At 37.9% G+C, this 26,887-nt stretch overlaps 1 protein-coding gene across 2 annotated transcripts in view; it reads right to left on the bottom strand.

Annotated features, from left to right (window-relative positions):
• Nucleotides 1-24,053, bottom strand: part of PPP4R3A (protein phosphatase 4 regulatory subunit 3A) — a 34,924-nt gene extending 10,871 nt beyond the window's left edge. Inside the window, exons 1-7 of one of the 2 annotated variants that reach the window (XM_036991683.2) lie at nt 23,846-24,053; nt 13,631-13,686; nt 9,948-10,046; nt 5,598-6,215; nt 2,448-2,525; nt 2,251-2,367; nt 1,681-1,836 (exon numbers count right to left, since the gene is read on the bottom strand). In XM_036991683.2, coding sequence (XP_036847578.2) covers nt 1,681-1,836; nt 2,251-2,367; nt 2,448-2,525; nt 5,598-6,215; nt 9,948-10,046; nt 13,631-13,686; nt 23,846-23,987 — 1,266 coding nt within the window. In that variant the 5' untranslated portion in view covers nt 23,988-24,053. The remainder of the gene's footprint in view (nt 1-1,680; nt 1,837-2,250; nt 2,368-2,447; nt 2,526-5,597; nt 6,216-9,947; nt 10,047-13,630; nt 13,687-23,845) is intronic. The other variant, XM_017649992.3, reaches the window with a different exon arrangement.
• Between the last annotated feature and the right edge of the window lie 2,834 nt (nt 24,054-26,887).

Raw genomic sequence — 26,887 nt, 5'->3', positions numbered from 1 at the left:
GCACATTACACTAAATACTACACTAAATAATACTGAAAAGAAAGAAGTTTCTTTTTCTATTATCTTTAAAGCCCTCGGATTAAAGCAAAAACAAAGTTTCAGTCTTGTGCTAATAGATCTCTCTCTCTCTTGATAATGAAATATCCCCTTTTGAGGAAAGGTCTGAGGCTCACAGCTTCAACAGTAAGAAAATTTGGCTAGAATTTGTAATTGCTCTTTCACTGCATTTTTATGGATTTCTATTCATGGATGATATTTGTATCTGTCTTCCATTTATGTAAATGATATTAAAAGCTTCCATTTAAAACTTAAGAAAAAATTGGTTGGTTACCTGAATGTCTTGAAATTGGGGGAGACAAGATTATGGTACTTAGCACACAGAACAAATGAATCATATAGATTCTGTATGTCATAGAAAATTGCTAATTTTCTTGAGGCTCTACTATGACTGGAATTCCTGACCCAAGAAGTAAATAAAAACTGAGAGGCATTCAATGAGAAAATCTCTACTCTTACCTATATATGCAATGTTAGGATGAACAAAGAGAAATGCACACAGTATATGGAAATAATGATCAAGATTGGGAATGAGGATGCCTACTACATGTGACTGAAGTACATCAAGGCCTGTCCAACTAGCGGGTTACAAAACCAGCAAGAATAACATTTTTAAGAATACAGATATTCTGACCAGCAAGAATAACCTTTCTTTTTAAGAATACAGATATTCTGATTTTCCAGATAGGACATTTTATAAAGGAAAAAAAGTGACCTAATATTCAACAGTTCAAACTGGCACTTTCTACATAGTGTGGCACTACAATTTAAAAAAATACCTCAAGTACAGAAGTTACTAGGCATTTCACTTCATTTTGACATCACAACATATTAATTAGGATTTCAAAAAAAGTAAAAGTCTATTTTTTCGTTTTGTATAAATACAATAGGCTGGAATTCCACACAGATTTTTTTTCTAATATACTTCCCCTCACCCCCTTTAGAAGGAGTTGGGAGAATATTTTCTTCTTAAATAAAAAAGTTATTTCAGAGATTTTATAGGGGAAAGAGAGAAAAATATCAGAATCATTGGTTTAATTATCTGAAAATAGAAGAGCACACACATTAGGGCTGCCATTGGATATGCCATGGACCATATACTCTGGGAGTGCCCGTCTCATTACCAGGATATATTCTCTCACTTGCTTTAAAATTGATGCGTTTGTTATGAATAGGGCAACAGCTTGTTCCCTATGGTTAGGCTGCTTTTCTAAAGAAAGCACCCTAAGAAACTTCCAAGGGACTGTGTGCTTCAATTCTTCATTCTTGAGATAGACTTTGAGAATCTATCCCTAGCAAAAGTCAGGAAGTTACTCCTAATTCCACATACAGAACAATTTACTGATTAAATGATTTAAACAAGACAACATAGCAAATTAACTTCGGAATTTACAAACCTGATCTCAAAAATAAAAAAGGAAATTTAACTGAGATATTAATAAATAAATGCTCTAAGACACAATTGATAAACTGAGACAGGAGCCAATTTAAGGGAAGAATAAACCACTTGATACTAAGGCTACACTTTTCCCAAACATCAACTATTTAAATCTTAAAAAAATGAGTAATATAGTTATAGCTCCCCATGTATAAATACTTACTGTTAATGCAAATAATATTTACCTTGTTGTTTATTTTTTGCTCTGTTAACTTCTTACTTACATCATCATTCTGTTGTGCCTCCTGCATGACAAACTCTCGTACCATGGATGGATTATATTCAACCAAGTATGAGAATATATCAGTAGCAGCACCTCGCACCTGTGTATCATCCATGCCCTACAGACAAAAAGCACTTACTTCTCCTATAATTATAAAGGTACTGAACTTAAGGCTACGTAAATCCAAAATCTAACAAATTATTTTAAAAATTGGCAATAAAAAAGCGGGTCAAGGAAATTCTCCTACATGTAAAACTCTTGTTCTATGGAAAAGTTATACTTTCTTTTATTTATATCTCCTTCTCTAATTTAACATTTTAACTAATAGGTTGCAAAGTTTAACTTTAAAAATAGGGAAAATTCCTGTTATGACTCTCTAGTACTAGAGTTTTACAGCTGTAAGATACAGCTAATATTGGCTATAATCTAATATTTGCATGTTACATAAAGAATATATTTGTGGACCAAAAATGTGACAATATACACACATATATATAAAACTGTAATTAAATCTGAGGAGAAACAAACTTACAAGGATGACTTCTAAGGCTGGTAATATGCCCATGTTTGACAAAGTCTTAAAGAAAGCATCTCTGTTTTGAGGTTGTAGCGTTTGTGAAAACGCACAAAATTCTTTTAAAAAGTTAACCTGAAATCAGGAAAAAGGATAAGTGAATATAAAAATCTGTTGTTTTAGTTTCATGTCCTTCATAATATCAAATTTCTTACCAGTTCCTGTCTTTTTTCCTCATCTGTTGCTTCATCTGTTAATTGTGCAAACAAATCTGTCAGAAATTTTTCATCTTCCTGTGAAATCAAAGGATAAATTTATGCCAATAACAAGAATGTATTAAAATATAATTTCAAGATGCTATAATAGAAGATATAAATTGCAATGACTGAAAAAAGAAAAGATTATATTGGCAATAATGTTTTTTAAGAGACAAGAAAAAACCCAACTACTAAAGAATAAATTGAGGATTTATACAGAAATTGTTCTTTTTATTTGGCAAGCCCCTATTTTCTAAGCCTAATATTTAAGGGCCTCATTGTAAATATTTTAGGCTTTGTGGGCCTTACGGTCTCTACCAAAGCTACTTGATTCTGTTGATACAGTAAGAAGCAGTGATAGACAGTATGTAAATGTATGAATGTGGCTGTGTTCAAATGAAACTATTTATAAAATCAGGTATGGGCCATAGTTTGCAAATCCCTGCTTTTCAATAGGGTTTCATAACTTTTGAAGTTAAGGTTCTGCAGCCTCTCAAATGAAAATATAAAACTTCCTTCATGTTTCAAGACATTAAGGAAAAAGCTTACTTAAAAAGCTAAATTTATAGGTTTTAAAGAAACATTTATTAATTGAAGATCTACTTATATATGCAATTTAATATGCATTAAATTATTTTGAAAAGGAGTCAGAAGATACTCTTGTAGGCTATTAATCTGAGTAAATAAGTCAGAATACATAACTTGGAAAGAGCCTCAAGTGTTAGCTTACCCTCCCTCATTTTATAACTGAGATTAAGAATTTACTGAAAGCCTCATCACAGAAGGTGGTAGAGCCTTCCTATTCAATTTTTTCCATCACTATTTTTAATTAAGGTTTTGTTATAGTTTAGTTTCATACTACCTCAGCTAGTAGTAGATTCAACACTACTTCAGCCCTACAGACATGCCTAAGTCTAGATACATATATATGTTGTGTGTGTGTGTGTGTGTGTACATATAAATCTCCCATTAGATTATAAACTCCATATTCACTGTTGTAGATGCTCAGGAAACATTTTCTGTGGCACTAAATTAAGTTAGGTTATTCCCACTGTAACTTTTCCTAAAATGTACAAATAGGCCATACCTCAAAGGGCATCCAATTTCAAGATGCATTCTAGATATATAATATATTCCAAGTGATTAAAAGAAGGTTTTCTGAACTGCTCCTTTTGGGAGACAGGAAGTAGAACAATGTTTCCTAGTATTACAGAGAGCAGTCAATGGTAAGGGCAGGGGATGACTGTGCACACAAGGTGGGTAAGAACCTGCTTTAAATTTACCTTAGTCACCCCTTGTCAAAAAATTGTGAAACTCTCCTTCCTTCACAGTAGCACTTTGGATGTAAGTGCCCAGCAGGAAGACAAACAGAACCACAGCGTTGGCAACCAGTATTCTACAGAGCATATTGTAGGGAAGCAAAGATTTAACAACTTGAAATTATTCATACTTAATGAGTAAAGCTGGCATTTTACAGGTAGGAAGACCAAGAAAACAGAAATGACAAATCCCTGCCTAACAAAATGAGGAACTTGTGCAACTGAAGAGAAAGGACCAGCAGCAATCAGGAGAACCCAAGGAAACCAGGAATAAAAACTGGACCAGAACAGAGCTATAGGGTTGCTAGTAAAAACTATTTCCTCATCAAAGAACAAATGGAAATTGGTACCACAACCCTTCTCCCCTCTCCCTTATCAATCACAGTGCACTGTGTAGGAATCACTATTGTACTTACCAGACTGTATTGCCTGTATTATTTTATATGTCTGTCTTAAACAAATGGAAGACATGTCAAATTAATCAACATGAACAGGAATTACTACTCAGGAAAGCAGTTTTGGTAAAACTGACTTTTCTTTTTGAATTCGTACTTTTTTAAAGGTGACAAAGGCAAGGACACTGAAAATACAGCAATTTTCTAAAAAGGAACAAACATGAAAATTAAACTTACTGCTTTATTTGTAACATGTACTACCAAACAACTCTACCTGACATTTGTCTTCTTTCCTTCTTTAACACAAACAGGTTTCAAATAATTGTTTTATTTGTAGATGTGAGATAAGGAAATTACCTTATAATATCTTTGAAGTATATCATATGTTATTACAATCATCATGGGCATTACAGAAACAAACACGAGAGATGTGCAACTCGAAAAACGTTTCACTATGTAAACTTCTATTTCAGTTAGAATAGACTAAATCATACACTATGGGATATGTTCTCTGCGAGGTTCTCTGAATTTGGGGGTGTACAAATGCAGGTTATTGACCAGCTCACAGAGATTCTGATTCTGACTTTTGCCAAGAAACTGCACCCTAGGCAATTCTGATACAAATACCCTAAAACAGCAGACCTGAGAGACTGAGAAAATGTGGAATTTAATAAACAATTATTAATGGATACTTAAAAAGACAATGCTCAAGAGTTTTAAATGCATGACCTTATTTAATCTTCAGATGTTCTTGTAAGATAGGTACTAATATCACCATCCTTCAGATGAGGAAACAGGCTTTAAGAGGGTAAGAAAGTTGCCTGTCACATAGCTATTAGCTATTAAGTGACAGGTAGAACTGAAACACACTATTCACATCTAACTTCCCCATTTGCTCACCTATTACAAAAGCATGCCTTCAGTTTGGGAGACATGCAGCTGTATTTTGCCATCATCTGCTATACTCCCCTTGACCCTAAAACTTTAATATATAATTACCTAGGAATTCTACAAATTCTGTACAACTTATATTCTATATTTAATGTGGACATTTTTCTTGGTGTCCTGGTTTTATTTTTCTTTCCTCTTCCAATCTGCTAGTCTATGTATAATTGATAGATTAATATCCCTAAAATTCCATATCCAATCATTTCATTAAGATCATTCCCCTATAATTTCTTCAAACTAGACTTATCACAATTACCTTCCCTAACACAAACACAACAACCATATGGTCCCATAATGATATGTCATCTCTTGCACACATTTAGACAAAAACTCAACATAGGCAGTTAAAAAGAATTGAGTATTATTACTGCTAAGACAATGCCAAATTTAAATGTTATCAATCAAGATATCTTTTTTATTAGGAAGAAAAGAATGGTCTAACTCACCTGTAACATACCAACAATTTCTACCTTATTGAAAAAGATAAAGGAGTGAAGTGTTGATAACATATTTTCTTCAAAGACTGAAGGGGTAGGTAGAACCATATCTTGTATATACTGAACTCTGTATGTCTGATGAATTTTTTGTTTCAGCTCAGGATCTGAGATGGGAATCACTTCTTTAAACTTGGCTGTTTTTGTTAGAAATTCCCTGTGTTTTCGTGGTTGTGATAAAGCAGGATCATATTCTAAGCATCCAATGACGTCCATTATACATTCTTCAGAGAACATAACTTCAAAAAGAGCAGTTCGATTCAAGAGGAAGATGCCTTTGATAATTTCATATAAGTGGTGGAGTCCTTCAACATTTTCCAAATCCTCACACACATGAAAAAGCTCTAAGAGCTTTTTAATGTAACCCTCATTTTCCAGTGCTAGTGCAAGTTTTTCACGACGAAGGGGGGAAGGTAAAGATGACGCCACAAGTTCTGCAATTTCCTCAAGGCGACTTAATTCACAAGATGGCAATTCTAAACCTGGCGATGACATATCATCAAAGCGCTCCTCTTCAGATTCATCTACAAGGTCCTGAGTGATGTCCACTGAAGGGTCCTTTCCTTGAACCTGGTAAATAAGATTTATGATAGCCAACAAAATATAATCAAGCAAATCTGAATAATACTCTTAGATGACTACAAGAAATGTTGTAAGAAAACTGTAATAACAATTTTCAAATTAAGATTCTTCACACTTGGTATAACTGCCTACTTCTTGAAATTACACCTCTACAAATAACGTACTTTCAGTTTCAAGGAAGAAGTTCAAAGTTCAAAGATGGAATGAGCTTCCTCGTTAAGTACAGGTATACCAGAAACAGAAACGTTCTCAGATATGCTAAACTAAGACTCATGAAAGAGTGCCCTGCGGAGCTGCAGTGTAGAGGCCTGATCTAAAACATCCACTCACATCTTCTACCCAAAGCCCCCTTTTCCAACAGACCAGGGAAAATCTCAAAAATATTCTTAGCACTTTGTTCCAAGATGGCCACCACCAAACTCTTCAAAGTTTAAATAAAATTCAAGAAGCAAATATAATGATGTGATCATAAGAAAGTATATATAAATTTAAACAAAACAGAAAATATTTAATGTCAGTTCTAGAAACCAAGGGTCAAAGAGCATGTAAAAACTGGTTTGGACCATTTGCTATAAATGCTGGCTGGTAGCACAAAAATATTATCAAGAAAATCTGGGTGGGAAACAAGTACACCCAGACAAAAATGCAACCTCATAAAAAGTAACCGTAACCTATATGTAGCAGAGCTATCCCCCAAGACAATCTGCTACAGCCAATGGAAATGTTTCCCTTTCTACCCAAACTTGTAACTTTCCATGATCCCCCAGAAGCCTTAAAGTTTGTCATAAAACTTTTTATGTTTTTTTTATGTCAGTGTAGAGGCTCTAATTATAAAAAGATGACTTATAGTCTTTGCAATTAAACACATTTTAAGGTGAAAGGATTTTTACAGAAGGTCAAGGATGTATGCTGAAATGGAAAAGTTCTGTTATCTTGGTCTTGTAACTTAGACACTGCCACTATAGCCATTGAATAGGTCAAGTTGAATGTAAAGGAATGGAAAAATTAGACCATATGTGAAATGGCCAAGAAACTTAAGTTGCTTTGTGTGGTTAACAGAGAGTGTTGCTAGAAGGGAAGAAGACCTGGATCATTTCTTTAAACATGCTGCAAGGCGATACTGCCGTGACCTTAACCCAGTGGGCAGCATCACCGAAAGGAGGCTAGGCACAACCACAGCTTGTACCTGGCATGTTCTCAAGCTGACTCAGGATTGGTTAATTACAGAAGTTCTCATTATAGCTTTGGATTCCTAATACTTTAGATATGGCTTTACCTGTAGAAAAATGGTAGCATTTCTTTAAAAAACCAAATGAAGAGAGACAAAAGCCCTTACTGTAATGAAAATGCTATCTTCTTGATTTTATTTGCAAATATTGAAGGCTAAGAAGGTAATGAAAAAGGCCTGTTAGGAAACTCTTGGAATCTGATCTGCTCTCAGGATACTCCTGGAATCTGATATGCTCAGGGAATCAAGGTAGAATTGTAATGATTTGACAAATAGAAGCAGTAGAAGACTGAAGTGGAAGGGAAGCAATGGAAAAATAGAAAAGAGAGAAAGGTAAGACTAAACTAGAAGAGAGCCTTCCTTAAGAGACAGGATAAATCTCAGAAATCAGTCTGAACAGATACAAAGAAAATAAGAATGTAAAGGCCATGAAATACCTACAAAGGAAAAAGATATACCCAGGCATAATAACTGCCATCAAAGAGGATATTGGGAATGGGGAGATTTTTAGCTGTTTCTAGATCAAAAAATCGTAAGCAGGATCAAAGAAATTAAAAAACATATAATATCTCAGAGAACAAAATGTCTAAAACCAGAAGCCAGAACTTGAGCATACATACAGGATCATAAAAGAATGACTGAGAAACAACACCTTTGACATGAACTATGTAAACATTAGGAGAAAGATGAGAAAAGAATTATGTAAACTAGCCAGTGATTCTTAGGAAAGCTGCTGTAGAGAAAGCATACAGGTACAACAACCTGTGACCCAAAGTGAAGATAACTAAAAAATCTACAGTATTACAGACTAAGGAAAAGTGCAGAAAGATCCAACAGTATTAAAAGAACCAGGCCTGATAACCACAGATTGAGTCCAGTCTGAGTTAAATATTGGCCAAACAGAAGATGGTGCCCAGAGTAGGCCTGTTCAACTCAGAAAGGTGAGGGCGAACAAGATTTGTCTGAATAATGGGTGCTTGCAGCACAGCCCTAGCTCTTCTCTCTTCTGTCTTTCTATGGGATAATTCCATAGGACAAAATCTAGAGGTGTATGCTATAAACGCAACTGCATAGGACAGAAAGCAAAGAAAAAGTATGAAGAAAGAAGGCATTCAGGTATAAAGATCAGGCTTTCACATGTTAAAGAGAAGGGGACAGTTTAATAGGCAGATTAATTTATGAAAAAACATAGTTAAGAAGAATATATTGCAGAAATAAACTCTGCAAATTAAGGAAAAACTGCCTCAAGGACACTAACTTCTATTAGGGCAGTGGCTCTAAACTTCAGGGTGCATCAGAATTGTCTAGAGGAGGGTCAACAACAAGTTACTTCCAAATCTAGTCTACCATCTGTTTTCTGTAATTACAATTTTCCTGGAAGAGAACATTGCCCATTTATTTCTATGTTATCTGTGGCTACTTTTGTACTGCAACAGCAGAGCTGAATAGCTATTAAATTGTATGGCCCACAAACCCTAAAATATTTACTATTCTTGCCCTTCAGAGAGAAAACTGACCTAAAGGGCTTGTTCAAATATAATTACTGGGACGTACTCGAGTTTCTGATACAGAAGATCTGGGACAGGGAGGCATCTCAGTTTCCATTTCTGTCAGTTCCCAAGTCATGCTGCTGGTTTGAGGACCACACTTTCTTACTAACCAATGAGTTACGCAATCTGTTGAAGATTATTCTCCAGTTAAAAATGTATGTGGAGACAGAAAACTGTCCTTAAGATGCAATGATCTACATGAGCCCATTATAAGCCAATGGCTTTAGCCACTAGAGCATAAAATAAGCACATGTTCACAGAAGACTGTGGAGATCATGTCATGAGATGGGGTACTACTCAGTAGGAAATTCCAGGATCAGTTAAGAACATGCAAGACGAGGCTGAAAGGATAGTCAAGAGCCACAAGAAGTTACTGAAAAGTAATATGATCAGACTTGCATTTTAAAAAAGATCTCTCTAGCTGTGGTATGGATTTGAGAGGACCAATGAAGAATAAAGTAATAAACCAGGCAAGAAATGACAGTGGCTTAGTACACTGTGATAGGCGTGAAAATTAAGTGAATGGATTTAAGATTTATAATTGAGGGACTGAATATGTAAGTGATGAAGGCAGGTTAAACACGACCCTCAAGCTTTTGGTTTCTACAACTGGATAGTATTTACTGAGATGAGGGAGATGGGAGCATTAACCAATCTAGGTGAGCCTGGGTTCGGTTCTGGACTATTAACTTTGAGATGCTAATGAATACTCATGGAGTTCTAAAACACAGCTGGATATAAAATAAAAGTCTGGGCTTCATAGTTTGGTGTCAATAAATCACACTTTTCTACAAATCAAGCTTTTCACAGACAGCAGTGAATTTAAGAGATCTATATGAAATGCTCATCTATTTATTTAAAATCTTGGGCATTAGCTGAAAAGCACACCAAAAAACAAAATGCTTAAAGACAACATATTGATTTTCTACTTTCTAAAATTACCTGACATATTTTCTCCCAAATTTCATCACAGCCAGCTTTTTCTTGAAAGCTAAGGGCCAAGTCATAATTTTCTGCTTCAGACCACACAATCAAAGTGTCCTTGAAAGGAAGAAAAGAAGTCTGAATGATTAACATACATTATCATAAACTATTTCAAGGTATTAGACAAATGAACACAGCAACGAGGAACTGAGAACAGTACTCAGCAACACTGATGCTGGAAATAACCAATACCTTTTCCCACTTCATTTTGTTCAATCTAAATGAAAACCACTTATCTTAAGGAAAAGCTTAACCAACATGTATATGAAAAGCACTACAAAATGAGCAAACAATTTCAATGTCCTAAACATTTACAAACTAAACCTTGTATCAATCCTATCTATGTTTGCACATTAAGTTACATTTTATGCTCTAGTCAAAATGCCCAAAAAGGAAGTCTGAGCATTCCATAAATAACCAGGACATGTTAGGAGGGAATGAATAAACACAGCTCCTTCTCTTTTCTGTCAATATCCAGTGCCCATGAAATTATTGACTAAAATTGTAATATGTGAGCATTTCTGTGGACAGAGGACTTTAACGTTCACCAATGTGCTGTGGTTCAAGAAGCAAGATGCACCTCTTTCTTCTACTCAGACTGTTTTTTTAAATGATAGTTTAATGATTCAAGTTTTTATTAAAATGTAATCTCAACAACTCTATAGTTAAAATACAGACACCATTTTATATTCCTTGTAATCCAGTTAGTCTGTATTCTACAGTACACATGGTATAAAAATATTTACAGGGTCCAAGGTATCTTTACAAACTTGCTGACTGTAAATGAATATATACAGTATTTCATAGTAATCAGCCATTTCAAAAAAGGGTCTTCTCATTAAAAGAGGTCCACAAATCAACTAATACAGGCATGCTGAACTTTGCTTTATTGTACTTTGCAGATACTGTGTTTTTTTAACAAACTGAAGGTTTGTGGCAACCCTGAGTCAAGCATGTCCATCAGCACTGTTTTCCAACAGCATGTGCTCACTTTGTTTCCCACATCATTTTCCTAATTCCCACAATACTTCAAAGCTTCTCATTATTGTATCTGTTATCTGAAAGCTTAGATGATGGTTAGCATTTTATAGCAATAAAGCATTTAATTAAGGTATGCATTTTTTTTAGACATAATGCTATTACACCCTTAACAGACTACAGTATGGTATAAACATAACTTTTATATGCACTGGGAAACCAAAAAATGAATTTGACTCACTTTACTGTAGTGGTCTGGAACAGAACCCACAGTATCTCTGAGGTATGCCTACATATGAAATGCTGAATGGTACAGAGACACATGTATTTTTAAAAGCTTAACCTAACAGCTATTTTGTAGCATTTTTTCAGGCTGGTGCAACGAGAAAAATCAGAAGTTAGAATGAGAAGGGTTTGAGAGTACAATATAAAGAAAAAGTAATTCAATCTGGCTAATAAATAACTGAAAGGAGCCAAGCAAAGGCTGGATAAGCATCTATTGGGATGATAAGGGTTCCTGTACTGAGGAGGAAACATGCCTAGAGCTACCTTTTAAGATATTATAAAGGACCTATGTTTCTACTGAAGCAGTTTCTAATGTTTCACTACCAAAGACACAAATGGATCTTGTTTAAAAATTTGTCTGATAAACTGCATATTAATTCTGTTCAATTATGTAAATGTCAATCATAAGACCAGTAATTTCTCATTGAACTAAAGTGAGGCCAGCGAGGATAATTTGATTTGGTTGTGCAGCATTACTAATAGGATAAATCCACAATTCTTGTTCAGAAGTTTTAAAAAGAGCTCAAAGATTCCTTTTTACTATCTTCAACTACTTTCAGATATCATAGATCTGAGGCAGGCAATCCGTTCCACACTTACTGAGCATTCAGCGAGACATACTCATTGATCACTATAACAAATACAGTAAAAATGAAAAAGTTTTGAAGTATTGTAGGAATTACCAAAATGTGAAGCAGATACACATTGAGCACATGCTGTTGGAAAAATTGTGCTGATAGACCTGCTTGATGCAGGGCTGCCCCAAACCTTCAATTTGTAAAAAAAAAAAAACACAGTACCCGCAAAGTGTTAAACTCAAAATAACTTAAATTAACACTAAGATCAGCATTCCAGAAATCAGTCAGTTGGGCTACCTCCCTAAGCCTCAGTTTCTTCATCTTTAATACGGGCATTATACACACTGTTAAGAAAACTGGTTATAAGACCAACTGGAACAAGCCTAAACACAGTATCACACTAGTTGTAAGAAAGATTTAATACAACTATAAGCAACTGCTCTGCTACAGTGCATATTCAGAATCACTTTGGAGGCTTAAGTCAGGGCACTGTTAGACATGCTCTTAATTATCCATTTGACAAATTCAAAGTTTGAAACTTTTCAGGAATTGCTTTTCTGTTTTAGGAGCTTAATTTTCACCAACTCAATCATCTTGCTTATCATCCAACAACCTATAGGTTAAGATATAAGACTAGTTCCTTTACCCTCAAAGTAGACGCAATCTTTCTCTTTTTTAGAATCTGGTTTTACTCTTCAATTGACTGAAACCTCAAAACATTCATTAATTTATTTAAGTAAAAACAACCAAACACTCTAGTCTCCAGTTATTCCAATCAACCCTAAACGTTTTCTTAAGAACACTAAATACAACAAAGTGTTAACAGACCATTAAACTATCCAAAAAGTATTTCATATTGTATCAATATTTTCTGGACAAATCACCAGTTAAATAAATTTAAGACAATACCAGCTTTCCTGTGTACTATCTGTATGACTTCAACCAAGTCACAATCTTTAGACATCACTTAATGTGTAAAATAAAGCTAATACTAGCTTTTTTCTTGTAGTATTTCAATGGTCAATGAAGAAGCAATGCTCTTTACAATTTATTTATAAAGTAATATACATACATACATATATATATATGAATATTTGTAATATCCTCTATTCTAAATTATTTCATAGCTGCACTTTCAGGGCAATGAGGGAACTGGTATTTACTTCACTGGCTTTGTACAGCACTCAGTACACATCTATGTCTGTGTTCTGAAGAAATACCATTTGATAGACACTATGTGAGAGAAAGATTTATTTTCAGATATCTCTCACACATCAGAAGGGTACAAGAAGGAGTACTCAAATTGAAAGCTGCTTTAAAAAACTGTTAACATCTTTATAAGGCCCTATTTAGGCTATGTGGAAATCAGATTCTTATCTATACTGAATTGCTCTACAGGAATATGAATGTTCTTTCTGCACTAGAATCTGCAACAGCAAAGGAAGGTGTTTCTGCCATGCAGTTGTCCTAGTAGCTAATTATTTTTATCAGTGGTCCTTTCTGTTTTCTGTAGGCAGAAACAAGAAAACTCTACTGTTTTAGTTTTGCCTTTTAAGAATTAAGGCTTGGCTGCTACTACAGTATTTGGAACTTACACTTAGCTTTATTTGAAGCAAGTTTATTTTTAATTTAAAATGACTGTACAGATTGGTAGAAATTACATTTTAGAATTAGGCTGGCAAGTATGTTATAATTTCTTCTGAATTTTTCACTGTAAGAAATCAGATGGTAGATTTTCATTTAATCACTAAACTGAGAGGATAAAATGCAAGATAAATCACAACATCTTCAAAATTTTACCTGTTGTTTCTGGTATGCAGTGTTAGGATTTATTTTGGACTCTAAAAGTAGAGAACCTAGGAAACGGAAAAATTAAAGACATTCCATTATGTAATTGACAAGCAGCAAAATTATATTCTTACACACACACATACTTCCTTTTCTAAACATTTGATACACATACAACAAAGGAATATTACTTTTAAAACAATACCAACTTGCAACCTAATAAATTATTGCTTTGTACATGCTTGCTTTTAACAAGAAAGATAGAATTATGTGAAGAGGAAGGACTAGATGGTAATAAAAATCTAACAACTTACTGGCAGCACAGAGCAGTAAAACAGCAGAGCATAAAGCCATAAAATGTGGGATTACATCTCTGATATAAAGAATAACTCAGAGAAATACTTTAAAACATGCAAATAAGCATTATATGCAAATAAAATCTGATCTCTCAAGACTAAAAATAAAATGAAAATTCATTTGCAAAAGTTTGAAAATACAAAGGTTTGATCCTTCAGTACATCCCTAAATTCACTTCACCTTCAGAAAGTCTACTTCTGTTCCTCATAATACAGGAATTACCACACTTCTCCATCTTCAAATAATCAATTTCTTTCTCATAGTAGTAAGTTAATTTGTACATTCCTGTTTTTTTCCCTGGCAAGTTTGTAAAAATGGTATCTGGAAAATTATTACTACTTAGTGACAAATAGCAAATTTTAAGACTACATTTACACCTCTCACCTCATCAACCAGCTGCAGTTTATCCCCAATACACTATCTGAAGACAAGTTCTGGCCCAGAAATGCTTGGAAAGCAGCAGTTATTTTTCGGCAGCTTTCTCTAATCCAAAGCTTTCGTTTTTCCTCAAAGTACACTTAACAGTTAACAGTTACTGTACCCATTCCAAATAGTGGATAAGCGATTAAGAAAAGGGTACTCTTAACATTTCCAAATTTAGTTTGCTTTTATGTTAAAATTATCTTATTAATGTTATTGTACTGTCCCATGTTAGTGATTTACTGACCATTCACTACTCAATTTGTGAACACCTTGTGCACAAGAACTTCCCCCTTCACTCATATTTTCCCACCATGTCTAGAACAGCTAACTGCTTAACCCAAAATCTTTCTTACCTTTTTTATACTAAAGGTAACTAAACAGACAGTGTATTTTTCCCATCTGTTCCCCCACCACCCCATTTCTTTACACTCTATTATTTTTGGCTCACTGAGGTTCAACAAGTACTTTCACATTCTAGAGGAAATTGTTGAGTATTCTCTTTTTCCAACTTTTGTCAAATTAATCAAATAAAATTTCCAGTGCCCCCTTGATTTTCTTTATTATACACGGTTACTGGATTTTTACTCTGGATATTACTGACAGTTATCTAGTGGTAAGAAAAAGAAGCAAACCAATGAACCCAATGTCTAGAGTGCCTTGGAAGTAGTAGAAGTCTCCAACTATCTTTGTGAATATTCTTTCATTATTTTAACTACTATAACACAAATTTTGCATTTTGTATGTCAGGCACATTATGGATCAAACTTTTTAAAGTCATGGTATATGAATATACTCAAAACATGGTTTCTGCGAGAAAATACATTCCAAAAAGCCTACTTTGAAATATATTATGTCCTCAAAAATAACTTCTTTCTAGAAAACTACATAGAGTGAATGAAACAATTAACTTTGTAACATACTTAGAAGATGCCAGAGGTCCAGTGTAACAGAACCAGACTAAGTAATGCCTCATTAAAAGTTAAACTGCACCAAAGCACAACCTACCCAAAAGAAAAAATTGGACATCACTGATAAACTATAACTGTACATGATCAAAATTAAACATTTCTGTGCTACCAACAGTACTCAGTACCATCCACAATGTGAAAAGACAAACCACAAAATGGGAAAACATATTTGGAAATCATATAACTGATATCCCTGTATCCAGGACTCTTACAAAACCAGTAATAAAAAGACAACCCAATTTAAAAATGGGCAATACACCTGAACAGATATTTCTCCAAAGAAGATATATAAATAGATAATACATGAAAAGAGATCCTCCACATCATTAGTCATTAGGGAAATGCAAATCAAAGCCACAAATATATCATTTCACACCTGCTAGGATACCTATAATAAAAAACAGACAATAACAAGTATTGACAACCATGTGGAGAAATTGGAAACCTCTTACATTTTGCTTTTGGTACATAAAAATGCACTCACTTTGGGAAACAATTTAGCAGCTCTTCAAAAAGCTAGATACCACCAATTCCATTCCTCAGTATATATCCAAGAAAATGAAAACATGTGCCCATACAAGTATGTGCACACATATGTTCAACAGCAGCATTATACATAATAGCAAAAACTGGAAACAATCCAAGTGTTCAAATACTGATGAACTGATAAATAAAATGAAATACTATTCAGCTATACAAAGAAGTGAAGTTCAGATACATGCTAGAACATGGATGAACCTTGAAAACATAAGAGAAAGAAGCCAGTCACAAACAACCATGTATTGTATGATTGCATTTATATGAAACATCCAGAATATGCAAATTCAAAGAAGATTATTAGATCAGTGGTTGTTTAGGGCTGGGAGGAAGGGGGAATGAATGGATAGTGATTGCTAATGGGTACATGATTTCTTACAGAGGGGACAAAATGTTCTAAAATTAGATTGTGGTAATGGTTGCATAACCCTGTTTTGAATGGGTCAATTATATGGCACATAAATGCTGTTAAAAAAAAAGTTCAAGTGTAAATATTCATACAGTGAAATACCATATAGGAATGTTGATGAACCCAGTACATGTGAACACAGCATACATGAATGAAAAACACACATGAAAGAAACCTCAGACAAAAGTATATACATGTAATTCTATTTATTATAAAGTTCAAAATTCATCTAAGTCGTTAGTAGTTAGGTTAGCAGTTGGTGGGGAAAGAAAGGGAGAGAAGAGGACAAAGTGACCACGAAGGGACATGAAGCAGGCTTCCAGAGTGCCGGTTATTTTGTGAAAATTCAAGCTAAAACACTTACATACACCTTTTTTAATGTATATACTTCAAAGATTCTTTTTAAAAGTTTAAGAGAGGGCAAACAACACATGGCACAGGAGTTAAAGTTATGTTTCCAAGAAACACACCTGCCTTGGCAGCTGCCAAAACAAAACAGAAAACCAGCCATGGTGTAACTATTGTTTTTCAAGTCCCTTTTGCATTTACTTCAAAACTCTCACTAGTTTACAGGGTCAGAGCAATTAGAAATGAAAAAAATCACAAGTTGAAAGTTTGAAGTGTTCCCTCTCAGAGCCCTAGTTAAAACAAGAAAAAGCACATTAGAAGTTTCTGGTGTTGGCAAATTTTAGGATATTAAGGGAAAGCATTGTTCCTAAAACAGATTTCAGCCATATTCCATTGCTTTGGTCTAAAACACCACTTTAAGAAGTCCAGCTCTAGTCCCCAAATACCATATTCCGTAAGAGATCAGTAGGCTATAGAGCCTGGAACATGGGAAACAGCCTTTTAGTCTGGGGGCTAAGTAAGACAATAATGAAAAGACACACTGCTACTTTAAGTCCATCTATTGAGCTACCCTCCGTCATCTCTTAGTAGCTACTGGATCAAGTTATGAGCACTTTTCCAATCTACTGAAAAAGATTCAATTTAGTGTTAATATGCATTAACACCATCCTTCCTCACAACAAGTTTATTTGTATCAGTTGCTATAGCTACAGTACTGGGAACAGTAATTCCATCCTAGTAATACATGGGATGATGGGGATGTAGAGTTTAACTGTAGGTGAGCAGCATTTATCATGGTAGCAGAGCAACAGGGGAGACAGAAGGAAGATGATAGTAGGAGGCCTTAAGCGACACCAAAGAGGTAGAGAAGTTTCTCATTAAGGGTAACACATGTTTTTTATAACAGGAGGGTCTAGTCTGTCTTAATAAGAAGCACATATACAAGACAGCACCCATCCCAACTTACCTGAGAAACACATTCATCCTCTCCAATGAAACAGATGACTTTATCCCCCAAGAGGAATTCACTCACCCTTCCTGTGACACCTGCTCACACATCTGACAAAGACACTGTCACACAGACCAGAGAAAGACAAGCCTACACCGCAAACCCCAATATCAAGACTTGACAAAGCTTCTGAATGATTGGGAAGGAAATGGACGGACAGACAGACCCATGCACACACACACCCCCGCCCCAAGAGAGTGATCAAGCTAAAGTGAATGCATCAATAGATGTAATTAAGTTGGTCACTGCATAATCTGCCATTTAGACTACTAGCAAAATCAGCTATCTTCAGGTGATCTAAAGAGTACTTCTGCACACAAATGCTCATCAGCGCATCCACTCCAAATGAGCTCTGATAGTCCTTCAAGTCCATATATTTGTACATATACTTCAAACAATAAAAAGAGGGTCTAAATTCTTATTTACTATTACTAAGACTGACAATCAGCACAACTTTTTGGGGAAGGTCATTTATTTTTATCTACCAAGTTTTTAAACACTTACTGCTCTTTGGTCCAACAATTCTTCTAGAAAATTATCCTACATCCTTATAAGGTGAATGAATACAGATGTCACTAGCAGTGTCTGTGCTGGTAAAAAACTAAAATAATCTCTATGCTAACTGTTCTCAAAGTGTGGTGACCTTAAGGGGTCTGGAAAATCAAAACTATTTTCATAACAGTACTAAGAGTAATAAATAATATTATTTAGTATTATATATAATATTTATTAATAATGAATAATTATTTGCCTTTTTCAGTCTTGTGTTTCTCACAATGTCTACACCAATATTTCAACAAACTGAATTCAGAAGCAGATGACTCCTTTAAAGAAGAATTAAACCAGACGTTAAACAGACTTGTAAATATGTAAAACAATGACACTCTTCTCACTAAATTCTTTTGTTAGAAAAGCTTTTAAGTCTTATAAATTTCTAATATGGTAAATATCAATAGCTACAACCTACATAAACAAAAGCTATGGGGATCCCCAATTTTGAGAGTATAAAGGTATTCTGAGGAAAGAAGTTTGAGAAATATACTTGTGCCAACAGTATACTGTGTGAATTAAATATATACAGTGGAATACTATGTTACTTTTAGATGAGACAGATCTGTGTATCCTAACACCAGATGCCCCAAATATATTGACAAAAAGGAGGTCCGTACACTCAGGAAATGGAGGAACAACGGTACAGGAGGGGAAATGCCACTCTGAACAACACCAAAACTACTGCAGTCAAAGCTGTCTTATACTGATAGCAAGAAAAAGGGACAATAAAACAAATAGTACGAGTATAAATATTTAAGTCACTAAAAAATATTCCCTCCCTGCTTCATGACATCTTGGTTCCTCCTTCCTGTGAAATGTGAGAGCTTTTCTTGTGTCCTGTTTGCCAACCTCCAACACACACCTATCAAAATAAAACAAACACCTCCAGGGAGTGAGGTGAGGGCTGTTCAACAGTTTAAATCAGAGAACTCAAAACTAGTGTCTACAGCCTGGATGGAGCCAGCAAAGAGCTTAATTCCTAGCTTAAAAACCACATACACTGAATTCACGCAAATATTTTTAAGTAGAAAGATTTTACATTAAAAAAAAAATCTGAATTTCTGGGGTCTGGAAAAAAAGATCACAAAACCAGAACTACTCAATCAAAGAATCAAAATACAGCAGGACAGGGTTAGAAAAAATAATAGCTCCATGGGACGCTCTGAGTTATTAACTAAAAATGTGTATTAAAACACCTACCTCCTCAGTACTTAGTACATAACCAATACTTGCTATTTTAGGGCATGATCTGAATATCATTTTCCTGGTATCAGGGTACTGTCGAATAGTAGAAAAATTAGTATTGACAACAATGATCCAGAAACACATTACAAATAAAAGGTTAATCTGCACAGTTTCATTATACTGCTTAAGAAAAACATTCTTGTATGGAATATTTAGAAAACACTGCATGAAAATTGTCAAGGTTTTTAATCTTCTGGTACAGTTCTATTTAGCTGGGAAATTCACTCTTGTTTAGAAGATATCATGTCCTTTCACAGGAAAATGAGATATTACAGTGTTTCTACAACTTTATGGTTCTTTTTTCTGTATCAACCAAGCAACCAATCAGATTCAGGAAGTACGGAAATACTTGTTTTGAGGTTAAGACACCTAGGTCCTGGCCTAAGTTTAAATATGGATAAGTACTTAAGGAATTCAGAATAAATCACTCTAGCTGTCACACCTCAGTGAGCAGTTCAACCTCTAGACTTCTCCGGAGCTTATGCACTATGCTTCATTAGTAGGAAGACAATGCCATCAAAAATGAGTTGATCACAAAGTCCAAAATCTCATCTTGATTGGAGACTAGTGTATGCTTTAAACCTATAGCAGGTCTGTGTTCCAAGTCCCTTGCCCCTCATTTTGTGGTTCACAGATTACATGGCATTTAAAAACTGAAATGAAGGCTTTGAGGAAAAAAACTAGTGGTATTACATGAAAAGGTTCAAGTCTTTATTACACTCACTATACCCAATGTAGCTGACGGGCCTGGAACTTACAGAAGTTATCCCATGCAACAGATGGTAAACAAGGATTTGTTACACTAAGCCTATTAATTTTCCACAAAGTAGGTCTACACAAGAAAAAAGGGTGTTTAAATAAACTTTTCAAAGTGAATTATTTCTCTAGTACTGACACTGAGCCCTTCTTGGTATCTAAATCTGGAATGATTACTGATTCTATACTACTTACTGATTCATAAAGAATACCATTAAAAAATGCTGAGGCAATCTCTGTTTCTCACAGCAGCCAAAACAAAACAATGTCTTTCCACCCAAAGTGTTCTGACCTCCTTTTCTAATTATAGTAGGGGTAGAAGCAGATCTGCCTACAACCATGTTCTATCAAGAGATAGCAGCACAGGATTCCAGTTTTTACCATTAGCTAGCAGCAGTACCTTGTACAAAACATTTTCCCATGTGTCATTTTCTTCATGCTTCACATTATAGTGAGAACTGAACCTTTTCTACTCTGAAATAGGCAAGTCAAATAATAAACAAAGCTATTCTGAAATATAAAACATACTAAAACTTAAGGCAAAATCCAAATATAAGAACATTATTCTTGATGTGTGGCAAATAATTCAGAATAAAGAGCATGGATATGATTTTTATGTCCAAAGACATTCTTCAGTGTGTGAAGAAATGCCAAATTCTTTATCAATTCCAAAAATAGCAAGCAGAGTTGGAAAAAAACTACAATGGAGAGAAGCAGAATGATTTGAACACAAAGTGAGAAGTCAAGTAAAGAATGACATTACTATCCTCACTTCAAGTAACTTAGCAGGTCTGGCAGAAACAGAAAGAAGAAAAAACAATGCTAAGTAATCTTTTCTGGAAAATGGAGATTCATCCATTCATTTATCTTCTTTTGCAGGTACATGAGTAAGATAAAACCTGAGAAATGAGGTAACCTATCTTCACTAAAGAAGGAATATGTTCCTGTGACATATTTTGCCAGTAGAACCTACTGAACAGGATGCAATCCAGAAAATGGGCTCAGTAGCTTGGTGAGACGTGTCTTTCCTCCAAGGCAAGGTAGGCTACAGATGTGCCAACCCATCAAGCTTTAGAAGGGAAGGGCATATTTACCCAGAACAGATGTGCCCTGTAAGAGGGAGGCCACGAATACTTCCACTCAGAAACTGCCTTCCTGATTGGCAGGGTAAGCCTATAAACTCCTCTAACAAGAGAAATGGCTCATTTTATGGAAAATCAGAAATACATTACGTATTACAATAAAAAGAAAATTCTTAACTATCCCATAATGGAGACTGAGAAAAGCACACAATACTGGATGACACAAACTAGCAGTCAATACAAAAACTTGTCTGGCTTGAAGATAAACTATAGTCTTAAGTATTATTAGGCTAAAAATTGTTTTCATTTTCTTTGAAATAAAACCTTTTATAAAGCAGCAAATGCAAGTAGACAGAAACAAGGAAGTTTAAAACACATTCAAAACCATTAATGATAATAATTAAAAAACTGATAATAGAGTTTCAAGCCATAGGCTAGATGTCTCACTCAAACCCGGACACTTCTCCCTACCCCAGTTTAAACACTAACCTTGCTTCTTAACCTAGCTGTGTCATCTTAAGTTATTTAGTCTCTGTTTCCCCACCTGTAAAATATGGCTAATAACAGTACCTACACCAAAAGATAAAAGGAGAGTCTCTTGTACATAGTAGGCACTCAATAAATTTTGATTATTATTCCTATTGGAGTTTTCCTGTTAGAAAAAGAAAATCACCAAACTGAAGATTTACAATAATACTTCATAGAAGTTCTTGGAATTTCCTAAACCCATTCTTTGGGTTTGGTTTTCCTTACAACTTAAAATTTAACAAGGGCACTTTTCCCTATTAGGTAAAAATTAAAGCCATTTTGTTTTTGCCACTCAACCCGCTTTATTATAGGGCCCCAAGCCTTCCAAAAGGAGGGATGGAGGTTATGGGCTATTTTCAAAGTGGTAAAAATAAAAATGGAAGAAAACAGATTCCTGTATTACTATGTTAAAAGATTATGATCCCTTATGATAGTCTGACATTAACACTTAATGCTTAACAATACTTTAAACAAAGGACTTTGCATAGAGCTAAACACACATGATGTGTGCCTTATGACATGTGATTTCCAAGAATTGATCTCAGAATTACACTTCCTTTCATCTCAAAAGAGGCTAAGTGAATCTACAAAGCCCATACTTTCCAACTCACTATGTAAATAGTTTTCCAAATATCCAAAGATGTAGAGTAGCTGGTTACTATGTGATAGTCATATACAAAAACACACTAACACTTGACATTCAAAACTTGTATTTTAGAGGCAAGTCAAAGGTTAGAAAAATATAACCAATATAGTCAGTTCAAAACCCTTTAAATGCGTCCAAAAGGAAAAGTTTTCTCCAGTTTTAAGTTATTTTGGGTAGTCTTATAAAGATAACTTGTGGCCAACATACTGCAAATCACCATTTTTCAATTAAAATTGAAAATCAATGTCTCCAGAATCTTCAGTTACATTAGAGTGAGTCTTGTTTTTCATGGAATTGGAATTCAGGGTATACAATCCAATTAAAATTCCTTGAAACTAGTTTGTAGTAATTCCGATACTGAACAACTACAATCATGATAAACTGAAATAGCTGCTGTAAAATGATAAACTAATTAACCTGACGGGTTTTCAATTTCAGAAGAAACAATCAGAAAATAGTTTCACCTTTCCTGAACATATTCAGTGAAATTCACATGCTGAGATAAGTAGCAATTCCTAGAGAATAAGTCTTTTAAAATGTGAAACACTTATATTCAAACTTAGTCTTTCAACGTGGAGGACTGTTTGAATATATGTGAAGCATAGGCACCAGGGCAGATTTGAAAAGTTTTAAAGGTATGTGCCTTCTTCTCCCCACCTGTTGACCAAATTATGAATATACCTAAAGCAATCAAAAAAGTTCGAATAAAATTAGTCCAAACTTTCAAGACGTTTACACGGTGAAAAAAGACAACACTAGATAACAAAATCTATCTTCTCACGGCAAAGAAGCATTTCCTACGCCGAGTGTAGAGTTGCCAGATCCATGAGCCAGTGTTACCAACCTGCAACAGGATCAGAGACGTAACAGAGATATCTTTTTTTTAAAAAATGAGAGAGCACAGCAAAACGTTCTCCAAAGAGTGAAACAGCTAACTTTTTTAGCTTCGAGAAAAGTTTCCCCGAGAATGTCTGCTGTACAGATGGGTGAATAAAGGCAGATCGGATTAATCAGAGCCTTTCTCAAGGTCACTCTAGCGCAAAAGAAGAGCACAGTCCGGGCTCCCGATCCCAGATCCCCGACCTCTCCACAACAGGCGCCACCGCTCAGACGTGCTCGGCTCCACTCGAACCAGCAAGTGCGACCGGGAACTCTTGAAAAAAACATTTTGATCGCTAACTCTGCAGCTCCGAGAGAGCTGGGGGTACCGGTGGCCCGCCCTCCCCCGCGGGGGCAACCGCCCCCAGCCCCGGTCCCCCTCCGTGCACGCGGGGAGAGGCCCGCTCGCCCCAAACAACTAGGGACGGGGCCCAGGGCTGCTGGGGAGGGAGGGAGGGAGGGGTCCCACCGGGAGAGGCCCCACTCACCGTCGCTCTCGGCCCGGACAAGCAGGGACATGCCCTTCAGCCGCTCCACATAGCCGGACGACACATGCCCGGTGCCCCGATCGTCCCACTGCCGGTCCTCGTTGAGCGTGTACACCTTCACCCGCCGCCGGGTGTCGGTCATCTTGCCGCCCGCAGGAGGCCGGGGCAGAGGCCCCGCCGGAATCGCCCAGGAAGGGGTCCGGGAGAGGAGGGAGCCGAGGCAGGAGGGCGCCCGCAAGCGGAGGACTCCCGGGCCTCAGTGCCGCCGCTGGCCGCCGCGGGGCCGCGCTGCCTCCCGCATGGCCCGCTCCCGTGCCCGAGCTCTGGGCCCCTGCCTCGCTCGCCCTCGGCTTCTCGGCGCTATTGTCCGGGCCCGGGGAGCCTGGCCGCGCCGACGGAGCTGCGCGGCGCTCTGCAGCCTCCCGCCCCGCGGCGGTAAGAACTAGGGGCGCCGGTCACTGTCCTGCTCCCGCCTTCATGATCTCCGCTCCGACGCCTTCTCAGGCCTCCGCCGCCATGTTTTCCTTCCTTGTACCTGGCCCTGCCACCACAGCCAGCGGCTCCGCTCCGCGACCCTGCTTCAACTCTCCGAAGTCGACCGACGCCTGCTCCCGCTGCAACTGCCACCCGTGCGCCGGAGACTCCGAGAGTCCCCGAGCGCACGAGCGCTCCAAGCTATTGAAAGTCCCTTTCCCTTCGCCGCTGCCGCCGCCTCTTCCGTCTTCCTCACAGAGCCAAAGCCGCCGCCATCTTGGTTCGCCCCTCAATAGCGGCGCGCGGGGCCACCCAGGCAGCAGCTGCAGGGGCGGCCGGTTGGCCCCACCATTTAAAGAGACAGGAGCTAGGGTTAGAGCCTTGCTGCGGCAGAGGCGTCGGTCGGGAGGCTGGCGCCGAGTTGCCGAGGTGGCGGGAGCTCAGGGCGGAGGCGGAACGCTGGTCGCACCGGTGACGGCCCGGGACTCCCTCGCGCTCCCTGCACGCACCGTCGTGCGAGCGCAGGGCGACGTGTGCGTCTGTCGCGCCCTGTGTTCGTCATCAGACCAGCTTGGGGATTCGAAAACGGCCTGGAGCCAGCCTGGGACCCCCGCGCCGGGTGCCTCTGGCTGAGAGGCCGCCAGCCCCACTCCCAGTGGCTCGCCGCCCACTCTGCAGGCTCCTGGCCGCTTCGGCCTGGGCCTCTCCTGCGGGGCTCCCACCTCCTCCAGGGGCCTCTTCCTGCCGCCTCTGGAACTGGACTGGGCACCCAGTGCGCGAGATCCGGAGGTGCCGGAGCCTAGCGGACTTGAGGCCGTTCTTTGGGGAGAAACTGAAAAGCTTCCGGGAAAGGCCGCATGTTTGGGCAGCGAGGTCAGCCGCAGGTCTTGGGAGCTGCCATGGGGCACGTACTGATGTAGCAGGTCTAGAAACGGGACAGTGTTCGTTTTGTGGGCCTGGCACCAAACCCGAACTGGCAATTCTAAAACTTCATCTTACAATCCAGCTGCTATCTCCATTCCTTTATCAGCACTATTATTTTCTAGCCCTCCATGTTGCAAAAAGAACTTGAGGGGCTTATAAAAACAAATGCGATATTGTACGATCAGGATGAATAATTCTCGACGTTGACTGTTAAGCACTGCTCTTTTTCACAAAGAAGTAACAGTCTCATTTCTGTCATACCCATAACGGCCACAATTTTGGGGGCTTTTAACTACTTGCCAGGCCGTCTAGGTCATTGTTGTCCACTAGAAATAAAATGCGAGGCACGTAGCTAATTTTAAATTTTATAGTAGCCACTGAAGATAAATTCCGGCGCGCTAAGACCCCCACCCCTTAAGATCCAATCAGCACAGACCAGATGGCCACCCACCCCTTAAGATCCAATCAACAACGCAGAACACACCCTACCCCTACTCCTTAAAAACGCACTTCCTCACCCAAGAGCTGCTGCTCCCTCTCTCTGGGGGCAGCCGTTTTCTCTTTCAGGTAATAAAATCTCTTGGCCTGGGCCTGTGTCTCCTGAGTCATTCTGGGGTAAGGAGGGTCGCAGCGAGATACCCTTTCAATGGTGCCGTGACTCGGATGAGGCTCTGCCACTGACTTTGCTCTTCCTCTGGGAACCTGAGCTGCTCTGGGAACTCTCATTGCCGAATCCTCCTCCATGGGCTCACTGTCCATTTCCCCGGTCGCTCGTCTTCTCGCCCAACACCAGCCTTCAATTGGGTAAGTCTCCCTTCATGGTTGACTAAAATGTCCCTTTGGAACCTGGGAAGTGACTGTGGAGTGTCCAGCACCCCCAAGGGCTCCTCCAGGACAGGGGCACCCTCAACCATGACTTTCAGAGTCACGGTTGATCCCCTTAGTTGACCCTTCTCTGCCTCCCCATGGTGAGAATCCTCATTCACTGAGGCTCAGTCTCCCTTTATCTACTCGTAAACTCCTGGTACCAGGTACGGGGCCTCCTCAGTGTTTTCGCCTTGACTGCTCAGTTAGAGGTGATGATGACCCCCTGTGTCTGGTCTTCTCCATGACCTTCCCAATCGCTCTGGGACGCCTCAGCAAATTGTGAACAATCTCATTCTCACCATGGGATCTGGCCCCTCCATACCCGTAGATTCACCGCTAGGGTGCTTACTCAATAATTTAAAACCCCTCCATCTCACTCCAGACCTCAAACCTTTTAAGCTTATTCGCTACTGTAATGAGATCTGGCCATAATATTCCTTGGACAATTAGTCTAAATGACCTCCCAATGGCTCTTTAGATCCTAAAATTCTCTGTGACCTATACAACTTCTGTGAGCACAGGGAAAATGGAAAGAGATCCCATATATCCAGGCTTTCTCCTACCTCCGAACCAAGCCCACTCTCTGTCTCCCTTGCAATCCTAAACATCTTCTCCTCGCTCTAAAAAACTTCACCCTACCGCCCACCAATTCCCACCACGTCCTCTGACTTTGACCCTGCTGATGAACCTCCTCCCTTCTGATCTCAAACCCCTATAGCTCCCGCTCAACCACCAGTTCCTCTCCTCCCCCAACCTCTTTCACTGCAAGACCAAAGT

Source organism: Manis javanica, chromosome 8, assembly GCF_040802235.1.
Source record: "Manis javanica isolate MJ-LG chromosome 8, MJ_LKY, whole genome shotgun sequence".
NCBI classification, from domain to species: Eukaryota; Metazoa; Chordata; class Mammalia; order Pholidota; family Manidae; genus Manis; species Manis javanica.
This window is presented reverse-complemented; position numbering and strand designations above follow the sequence as displayed.